Raw genomic sequence first — 10,352 nt, forward strand, 5'->3', positions numbered from 1 at the left:
AGACCATCCTGGCTAACACGGTGAAACCCCGTCTCTACTAAAAAATACAAAAAACTAGCCGGGCGAGGTGGCGGGCGCCTGTAGTCCCAGCTACTCGGGAGGCTGAGGCAGGAGAATGGCGTAAACCCGGGAGGGAGAGCTTGCAGTGAGCGGAGATCCGGCCACTGCACTCCAGCCTGGGCGACAGAGCCAGACTCTGCCTAAAAAAAAAAAAAAATTAGCCGGACATGGTGACGGGCACCTGTGATCCCAGCTACATGAGAGGCTGAGGCAGGAGAGTTGCTTGAACCTGGGAAGCCGAGGTTGCAGTGAACCCGGATGGCGCCATTGCACTCCAGCCTGGGCAACAGAGGAGACTCTGTCTGAAAAATAAAAAAATAAAAAAGTGACTTCCAGAGGGTTGGAGCCCTGCCGGATGCCTTAGTTTGCTCATAAGAGGCACTGCTGCCCCCTGGGAACAGGGTCACCCACCATAAATGCGGGAACAGTTAAATGGTGATGGGAATAGGATGGGAACTCAACGGTGCTGCTACCTTTGGGCGGACTCAGAGGTGGCCCTGCTTCCTGGGACGGGACTGCACGGACTGCCTGGGGAGGGGTCTTTGGCCCCCGGGGTTCCTTCAGAGGGGCTCGGGGAGGCCCTGTCAGCAGATGGTCACAGGTGGGTCCCATTCGATGTGATCCCGTTTCTCCCCAGTGGCCCTGGAGAAGGGGGACGGACGTTGCCTGCCGCGGCCTGTGAGGGGTGGGGCCAGGGTGACCGTTGGGAATCTGGGTGTTGCAAGGTGGCCACAAACAGCTCTCCGGTGGGGAGGAGGAAAAATGCAATTACTTTTCGGGAGGCTTTGGGGTCAGGAGTGGGAGGGTGTGCAGGGGAACCCACCTGACGGCTTGGGGGTCCAACAGAGGATCTGGGGGAGTCTCAGAATCTTCTCACCCTAGGATCGCCAGTAGTGGAAAAGGGGCAGGCCTGGCCATGGAGGGCACATGGCTTGGCTGAGGGGCCTGGGCTTGAGTGTGGGGCAATAGGGAGCCATGGCAAAGTTCAGAGCAGGCCGGAGGGGTTAAGCATACCAGATGCTGCTCAAAAACTTTATTTAAAAATTATTAGCCAGGTGCGGTGGCTCACGCCTGTAATCCCAGCACTTTGGGAGGCCGAGGCGGGTGGATCATGAGGTCAGGAGATCGAGACCATCCTGGCTAACACGGTGAAACCCCGTCTCTACTAAAAATACAAAAAAAAATTAGCCGGGCGTGGTGGCAGGGGTTGTAGTCCCAGCTACTCGGGAGGCTGAGGCAGGAGAATGGCGTGAACCCGGGAGGCAGAGCTTGCAGTGAGCCGAGATCGCACCACTGCACTCCAGCCTGGGGGACAGAGCGAGACTCCGTCTCAAAAAAATTAAAAAATAAATAAATAAATAAATAAATAAATAAAAATTATTATTATTATTACTATTATTTTGAGATGGACTGTTGCTCTGTTCCGCAGCAGTGGTGCAATTTCAGCTCACTGCAACCTCCACCTCCTGGGTTCAAGTGATTCTCCTTCCTCAGCCTCGTGAGTAGTTGGGATTATGGGTGCTCGCCACCACGACTGGCTAATTTTTGTATTTTTAGTAAAGACAGGATCTCCCCATGCTGGTCAGGCTGGTCTTGATCTCCTGACCTCAGCTGATCCGCCTGCCTCGGCCTCCCAAAGTGCTGGGATGACAGGTGAGCCACTGAGCCCAGCCTCTTTTTTTTTTTTTTTTTTTAATAGAGTTAGGGTCTCACCATATTGACAAGGCTGATCTCAAACTACTGGGCTCAAGTGATCCTCCCACCTCGGCCTCCCAAGGCACTGGGATTACAGGCTCAGTGAGCCACCATACCCGGCCTCAAAAACTTTTAGAAATAAGAACCCACTCCATGCTAGGCACTGCTTTGTCTAGAAGGCAGGGTCTGTCCCTGTTGCAGGGCACACTGACGTGCAGACGGGCTCACCCTGAGGTCACGGGACTGGGAAGGACAGAGCTTCGGGCTCCCAGTGAGAGGAAATGGGGCCTGGCCCACGGGAGAGCTGAGGCCCCTGTTTGGCCAGGACAGGGTGGATGGAGGCTGGGGCCTCAGTCAGGAAGATGGACAGGTGGGATCTGGGGTGGGCGAAGAGGGAGAGCTGGCCTGGATGGAGGCAGGGGTCTGAGGGCTGTGCCGTGGACCCTGTGAGGTGGCTGGGCTGTGAGGCTCAGTGGAGACCGGATTTGAGCCCTGGGACCCTACCCTGGGATGGGCAGCAGACCTCAAGGCACACTGGCCCCGCCTCCCTGGATTCTCCCCGTATGCGCCCCTTGGAGGGGTAAACTACCCTCAAAGGGGCCCCACAGGCCCAGACACAAACTGGTGTCCCCAAGGGTGTGGGGGACACGGTAAGCCCCAGACCTCAGTTTCACCTTGGAAGTGAGCCCCGTGGTAGAAAATGGAGGTAAGTTTGGATGCAGTAGCTCACACCTGTGCTCCCAGCACTTTCCGAGGCCGAGGCGGGTGGATTGCTTGAGGTCAGGAATTCCAAACCAGCCTGGGCAACATAGTGAGACTCCACCTCTGCAAAAAAAAAATACAAAAAGTCGCCAGGCATGGTGGCGGGCGCCTGTGGTCCCAGCTACTCGGGAGGCTGAGGCGGGAGGATTGCTGGAACCCGGGAATCGGAGGCTGCAGCGAGCTGAGATCCTGCCACTGCACTCCACCCTGGGCAACATCGTGAGATCCCAGCTCTACAAAATAGACAAAAATTAGCCGGGTGTGATGGTGGACGCCTGTGGTCCTAGCTACTCGGGAGGCTGAGGCAGGAGGATCACTTGAACCCAGGAGATTGAGGCTGCAGTGAACCAAGATCGTGCCACTGCCCTCCAGCCTGGGCGACAGCGAGAATTTGACTCTAAAAAAAACAAAAAAAAGGAGATGAAATTTACATAAAATTAGCCACTTTGAACGGTACAGTTAAGTGGTTTTCGGTGCATTCACTGAGTTGTGCAACCGTCACCGCCGTCCGGTCCCAGAACATTCCATCACCCCAAAGAAGGAAGCCCCGTCTCCGTCAGCCATCACTCCCCTCCCCTCCCCCAGCCCCTGGCAACCACAGATCCACTTCCCGCCTCTGCAGATTTGCTTGTTCTGGACATTTCGTCTTTATTTTTATATAGTTTTTTATTTGTTTTTATTTTTTATTTTTATTTTTATTTATTTATTTTTTTTTGAGACGGCATCTTGCTCTGTCGCCCAGGCTGGAGTGCAGTGGCACGATCTCAGCTCACTGCAAGCTCCGCCTCCCGGGTTCACGCCATTCTCCTGCCTCAGCCTCCCGAGTAGCTGGGACTACAGGTGCCCACCACCTCGCCCGGCTAATGTTTTGTATTTTTAGTAGAGACGGGGTTTCACCGTGTTAGCCAGGATGGTCTCGATCTCCTGACCTCGTGATCCGCCCGCCTCAGCCTCCCAAAGTGCTGGGATTACAGGCATGAGTCACCACACCCGGCCTATTTTTTATTTTTTTTGAGACAGAGTCTCTCTCTGTCGCCCAGGCTGGAGTGCAGTGGTGCAGTCTCGGCTCACTGCAAGCTCCGCCTCCTGAGTTCAAGCGATTATCCTGTCTCAGCCTCCCGAGTAGCTGGGACTATAGGCACCCACCACCACACCTGGCTGATTTCTTTCTTTTTTTTTTTTTTTTTTGGGGGGGGGTTTTGCTCTTGTCGCCCAGGCTGGAGTGCAATGGTGCGATCTCAGCTCTCTGCAACCTCCGCCTCCCAGGTTCAAGTGATTCTCCTGCCTCAGCTTCCTAAGTAGCTGGGATTACAAGCACGTGCCACCATGCCTGGCTAATATTGTATTTTTAGTAGAGATGGGTTTCTCCATGTTGGTCAGGCTGGTCTTGAACGCCCAACCTCAGGTGATCCCCCCACCTCAGCCTCCCAAAGTGCAGGGATTACAGGCGTGAGCCACTGCGCCAATCCCACACCCGGCTAATTTTTGTTTTGTTTTGTTTGTAGAGACAAAGTTTCACCATGTTGGCTGGGCTCTGTTTGTTTATTTTTGAGACAGGGTCTGATTGTGTTGTCCAGGCTTGTCTCAACCTCCTAAGCTCAAGCTATCCTCCTGCCTTGGCCTCCAATATGTTAGGATTTCAGGCATAAACCACTGTGCCCAGCCTGGTCGGGATTTCTTTTGCGGGTGATGAAAATATCCTAAAACTGACTGTGGTGATAACGGCACAGATCCATGAAGACGCTCAAAATCCCCGAATGGCACACTTTAAATGGGTGAATTTTGTCGTAGGTGAATGATTTTTTTTTTTTTTTTTTGAGATGAAGTTTCATTCTGTCACCCACGCTGGAGGGCAAAGGCGAGATCTCAGTTTATTGCAACCTCTGCCTCCCAGGTTCAAACGATTCTCCTGCCTCAGCCTCCCAAGTAGCTGGGATTACAGGCATGCACCACCACACTTGGCTAATTTTTAAATTTTTAGTAGAGACGGGCTTTCACCATGTTGGCCAGGCTGGTCTCAAACTCCCAACCTCAGGTGATCTGCCTGCCTTGGCCTCCCAAAGGGCTGGGATTACAGGCAGGAGCCATCGTGCCTGGTTTGACAATTACGTCTCAATAAAGCTGTTGAAAAGGTTAAAAAAAAATCACCCAGCCAGGCACAGTGGCTCACACCTGTAATCCCAGCATTTTGGGAGGCTGAGGCAGGTGGATCACCTGAGATCGGGAGTTTGAGACCAGCCTGACCAACATGGAGAAAGCCATGTTTCAATATAGTGAAACCCCATCTCTACTAAAAATACAATAAATTAGCCAGGTGTGGTGGCAGGCGCCTGTAATCTTGGCTACTTGGGAGGCTGAGACAGGAGAATCACTTGAACCTGGGAGGCAGAGGTTGCAGTGAGCTGAGATCACGCCATTGCACTCAGCCTGGGCGACAAGAGGGGAACTCCGTCTCAAAATAATAATAATAATAATAATGATAATCACCCATGCAGACCTGCAGGACTCAACGCAGGCCTGCCAGCTCCACTGCCCTGAGCTGCCCTGGTGCCAGGCCCAGTGGGCAGTGGTGGAGCCCCAGTGGCTTGGGATGGGGAGACCGGGACTCTGAGCTGGCAGCGTGGCTGGTGTCTGCTGGGTGCCACTGCATTCCCGCCGTGTGCTGGGCCCCGGGATCCACTGGTTCCTGTCACCCTCATCTGCCCCTGAGGGTGCGGCCATCTTCTAGAAGGGGAAACTGAGGATCAGCGCGGGACGTCAGGGGAGCCCAGGCTGGCCCGGGGAGCAGTTGGCGGTGGAGGCCTTGGGCAACTTCCCATGTTCCCACTGAATGGGGCTGTCCTTGGGCCTGGGCGGGGACGCCCCCAACTGCCGAGGCCCGTGTATAAGGGCGGCCGCCGCCTTAGCCACAGAGCTGCTCCGCCATGACCCGGCTGACGGTCCTGGCCCTGCTGGCTGGTCTTCTGGTGTCCTCGAGGGCCGGTGAGTGCCTGTGTGTGCCCGGTGGTCCCCAGTCTGTGCTGGGGGCCCGGCTGCCGGGGCAGAGCTCAGACTGAAGGCACAGAGAAGGCAAGCGGCTTGGCCTGGGTCACACAGCCATCCCTGCCTGGACAGTCCCGGGAGAGGCGTGTGGGCGGAGGGTGTGTGGGACTCAGGGCCCACCTGTCCTTTTAGGGAGTGGGACGATGGGGGAGGGTGGGTCCTCCTGTAGCCCCACTGTGTGGATGGAGCTGGGGCTGGAGCTTCACACGCCACTGGGTGGGTTCTCTGGGATCTGAGAGCTGCCTCCCCCGACCCAGGCTCCAGCCCCCTCGCGGACATCGTGGGCGGCCGGAAGGCGAGACCCCGCCAGTTCCCGTTCCTGGCCTCCATCCAAAATCAAGGGAGGCACTTCTGTGGGGGCGCCCTGATCCATCCCCGCTTTGTGATGAGCGCGGCCAGCTGCTTCCGAAACCAGTGAGGCGGGCCTGGGGAGGGGGCCTGGGGGGCACTGGGGCTCAGAGAAGGGGCTTGGGGGGCTTAGGGGATTCAGTGGGGGTGCTTGGTAGGTGAGGAGGGGAGGGGGTTGTAAAAGGAGGGGCTTAGGAAAAGGAGGGGGCTTGGAGAGGGAAATGGGGAATGAGTTGAGGAGGGACCCAAGAATATTGGGGGACTCGGAGGAGGCCCAGAGAAGGGAAGAGGGTCAGATGGAGGAGGCTCAGAGAAGGGAAGGGGGTCAGATGGAGGAGGCTCAGAGAAGGGAAGGGGGTCAGATGGAGGAGGCTCAGAGAAGGGAAGGGGGTCAGATGGAGGAGGCCCAGAGAAGGGAAGGGGCTCAGGATGGGGAGGGGGCCCTGGAGGGTCTCGGCTCCGCTTCTGTAAAAGGAGGGGAGTTTTCAGGGTGAAGGAACTCAGTCTGCAGGCTGGATCCCCCCTAATTTGCAAGCCGGCTTGCCCCGTGCCCAGGCCCCAGCCTGGTGTCCTCCCTCTGCCCTTTCCTCCACTGCTCTCAGGAACCCTGGGACTGTCAACGTGGTGCTGGGCGCCTATGACCTGAGGCGGCGGGAGAGGCGGTCCCGCCAGACGTTTTCCATCAGCAGCATGAGCGAGAACGGCTACGACCCCCAGCAGAACCTGAACGACCTGGTGCTGCTTCAGGTGAGAGGCTGGTGTGGGGCTCACGCCTGTGGCCCCAGCACCTCAGGAGGCCGACGTTAGCCAGGGAAACACGTTCAAACTCGGTCTCTACGAAGAAACAAGGGCGCGGTGGCTCACGCCTGTAATCCCAGCATTTTGGGAGGCTGAGGCAGGTGGATCATGAGGTCAGGAGTTCGAGACCAGCCTGGCCAACATGGTGAAACCCCCGTCTCTACTAAAAATACAAAAATTAGCCGGGCGTGGTGGCGCATGCCTGTAGTCCCAGCTACTCAGGAGGCTGACGCAGGAGAATTACTGGAACCCGGGAGGTTGAGGCTGCAGTGAGCTGAGATTGCACCACTGCACTCCCGCCTGGGCGACAGAGCCAGGCCCTGTCTCAAAAAAAACTTACAAAAAAAAAAAAAGAAAAAAAAAGAAAAACAGCAAAACACACAGATGTACCACAGTGCACGTACGGAGCCTCCTGTTGGTGGAAACCGACGCCGTTTTCGGATGCTTTCGTTGTAACAGAACCAAGTGAATGTTTTCCATTTTTGATTTTTTCTTTGAGAAAATGATAAAATGATCTCAAAAATAATATTAAAAAAATTTTAAAAGTAGAGAGGGGGTTTCACCTTGTTGGCCAGGCTGGTCTCAAACCCCTGGCCTCAAGGGATCCTCCCACCTTGGTCTCCCAACGTGCTAATACAGGCACGAGCCACTGCGCCCGGCACCTGCCGGGAATTAAATGCAAACCACTTACAGATTACAATTCATGTCCCTGACACTTCTGCTGCCAGGGGGCCCATGAGGCTCCAGTTCCCAGGGCCACCCTTCCCTGACTCCGTTTCCTTCCCCAGCTGGACCGCGAGGCCAACCTCACCAGCAGCGTGGCAATACTGGCACTGCCCCTGCAGAACAAGACGGTGGAAGCCGGTACCAGATGCCAGGTGGCCGGCTGGGGGACCCGGCGTAGTGGGGGGCGTCTCTCTCGTTTTCCCAGGTTCGTCAACGTGACCGTGATCCCCGAGGACCGGTGTCGTCCCAATAACGTGTGCACCGGTGTGCTCGCCCGCCGGGCCGGCATCTGCAATGTAAGTGCTCCCCGTGACGGGAGGAGGGGTCTGGAGAGGTAATGAGCTCTCCGTGGCAGGAGAAAGCAAGTTCAGGCTGAGGACGGCACCGGAGGGGGCCTCAGGTTGGAGCATGTTAACAGTATGAGAAAAAGTATCTCTCTTTTTTTTTTTTTTTTTTTGAGACAGAGTCTCGCTCTCTCGCCCAGGCTGCAGTGCAGTGGCCGGATCTCAGCTCACTGCAAGCTCTGCCTCCCGGGTTCACGCCATTCTCTTGCCTCAGCCTCCCGAGTAGCTGGGACTACAGGCGCCCGCCACCGCGCCCGGCTAGTTTTTTTTGTATTTTTTAGTAGAGACGGGGTTTCACCGTGTTAGCCAGGATGGTCTTGATCTCCTGACCTTGTGATCCACCCGTCTCGGCCTCCCAAAGTTCTGGGATTACAGGCTTGAGCCACCGCGCCCGGCCCCTCTTTTTATTTTTTTATTTTTGAGATGGAGTCTCCTCGCTCTGTCACCCAGTCTGGAGTGCAGTAGGGTGATCTCGACTCACTGCAACCTCCGCCTCCCGGGTTCACGCCATTCTCCTGCCTCAGCCTCCCGAGTAGCTGGGACTACAGGCGCCACCACCACACCCAGCTAATTTTTGTATTTTTAGTAGAGACGGGGTTTCTCCATGTTGATCAGGCTGGTCTCGAACTCCTGACCTCACGATCCGCCCACCTCGGCCTCCCAAAGTGTTGGGATTACAGGCGTGAGCCACCGCGCCTGGCTGAGAAACAGTATCTATCAAACGTTAACGTCTGTGCTGGGGGTTGGGGACCCAGCAGGCACGGTAGAGCCGGTCACTGAGGGACTCAGGTGTGTGACTGCCACGGGAGGGGCACCTGGCCCAGCCTGGAGGTGCCAGGAAACTTCAGAAAGCAACTGGTCCCAAATTCCACTAGGAGTTAACCAGGGCAGAGAGAGAACAGCTGTGCAAAGGCCCTGGGGCTGGATCAGGACTTGTAGGTTCCAGGAGCGGCAAGAGGGCTCTGCAGTTCTGGGGTGGCGCGGGAGCCGGGCCCAGGGACGCCCTGACACAGCTGCCACCTGCCCAGGGAGACGGGGGCACCCCCCTCATCTGCGACGGCCTGGGGCACGGCGTGGCCTCCTTCTCCGTGGGGCCCTGTGGCCGAGGCCCCGACTTCTTCACCCAAGTGTCGGTTTTCCGAGACTGGATCGATGGTGTTCTCAACGGGGGACCAGTGCTAGCCTAGGGGGGCCTGTGACCTCCCACAGAGCCCAGCCCTGCCCTCCGCGCCTCCCACGCTCCGAACCCACCTCCCACGGCCCCGCCCCTGCCCCTGCTCTGGCCGGCGTGGCCCTGGCTGTAATAAAGAAGCCAATCTCGCCTCTGCTTCCAGTTTCTGTTCATCAGGGAGGGCTGTGGGGAGGCGTGAGCGGCACCTTCACTGACCTCAGGGGCACCCACGCCAGGCACGCTGCCTGTGCAGATGTTCAGGGGTCCCCTGGAAGCAGGGGCTGGTGTTATCTCCACTGGACAGCGGGGTGTTGGGGGAGGCCCAGGTTCCGAGAGGTTGGGTGGCTGCCCTGAGGTCACACAGCTTTGAACCCGAATCTGTGAGACTGTATTCCCTCTTCCCATGTCTCATCTTGCTGGAGAACACATCACACAGCTCCGTGGGCAACACCAGAACACGCAGGAGAGGCGGGCGCGGTGGCTCATGCCTGTTATCCCGGCACTTTGGGAGGCCGAGGTGGGCGGATCACGTGAGGTCAGGAGTTCAAGACCAGCCTGACCAACCTGGTGAAACCCCATCTCTACAAAAATACAAAAATTAGCCAGGCATGATGGCAGGCGCCTGTAGTCCCAGCTACTCAGGAGGCTGAGGCAGGAGAATCACTTGAACCCGGGAGGCGGAGCTTGCAGGGAAGGTCATTGCACTCCAGCCTGGGTGACAGAGCAAGACTCTGTCTCAAAAAAAAAAAAAAAAAAAGAGGCCAGGCGCGGTGGCTCAAGCCTGTAATCCCATCACTTTGGGAGGCTGAGACGGTCGGATCACGAGGTCAGGAGATCGAGACTATCCTGTCTAACCCGGTGAAACCCCGTCTCTACTAAAAAAATACAAAAAACTAGCCAGGCGAGGTGGCCGCGCCTGTAGTCCCAGCTACTCGGGAGGCTGAGGCAGGAGAATGGCGTAAACCCGGGAGACGGAGCTTGCAGTGAGCTGAGATCCGGCCACTGCACTCCAGCCTGGGCGACAGAGCGAGACTCCGTCTCAAAAAAAAAAAAAAAAAAAAGAAAACGCACAGGAGAGAACGGGAAACATTTGCCTCTTGGATCCAATACAAACTGAGTAAAATATGAATATGAAATAATAAATATAATTGTATATATAAGTGATACAGAGTAAAATATGAATATGATGGCTGGGCGTGGAAAACGCAGGAGAGGCGGGCGCAGTGGCTCACGCCTGTTATCTCAGCACTTTGGGAGGCCAAGGTGGGAGCCCGGGAGGTTGAGACCAGCCTGGGCAACAGAGTGAAACCACGTCTCTACAAAAATAATTTCAAAAATGCCAGGTGCGGCCGGGCGCGGTGGCTCAAGCCTGTAATCCCAGCACTTTGGGAGGCCGAGACGGGCGG

General features: G+C 56.3%; 1 protein-coding gene across 1 annotated transcript; it reads left to right on the forward strand.

Annotated features, from left to right (window-relative positions):
* Positions 1-5,426: 5,426 nt before the first annotated feature.
* AZU1 (azurocidin 1) lies at positions 5,427-9,103 on the forward strand. The gene is made up of 5 exons (XM_025366715.1): positions 5,427-5,499; positions 5,817-5,973; positions 6,510-6,654; positions 7,494-7,727; positions 8,804-9,103. Exons 1-5 carry the CDS (start codon positions 5,442-5,444, stop codon positions 8,960-8,962), a joined length of 753 nt encoding a protein of 250 aa, XP_025222500.1. The 5' UTR covers positions 5,427-5,441; the 3' UTR covers positions 8,963-9,103.
* The last annotated feature ends 1,249 nt before the right edge of the window (positions 9,104-10,352 follow it).

This window comes from Theropithecus gelada, chromosome 19 (genome assembly GCF_003255815.1).
Source record: "Theropithecus gelada isolate Dixy chromosome 19, Tgel_1.0, whole genome shotgun sequence".
Taxonomy (NCBI): Eukaryota; Metazoa; Chordata; class Mammalia; order Primates; family Cercopithecidae; genus Theropithecus; species Theropithecus gelada.

Coding starts and splice junctions, on each gene's coding strand:
- AZU1 (XM_025366715.1), top strand. CDS start 5,442: ATGACCCGGCTGACGGTCCTGGCCCTGCTGGCTGGTCTTCTGGTGTCC. Junction 5,974..6,509: donor GCCAGCTGCTTCCGAAACCA/GTGAGGCGGGCC, acceptor CACTGCTCTCAG/GAACCCTGGGACTGTCAACG. Junction 6,655..7,493: donor ACGACCTGGTGCTGCTTCAG/GTGAGAGGCTGG, acceptor TTCCTTCCCCAG/CTGGACCGCGAGGCCAACCT.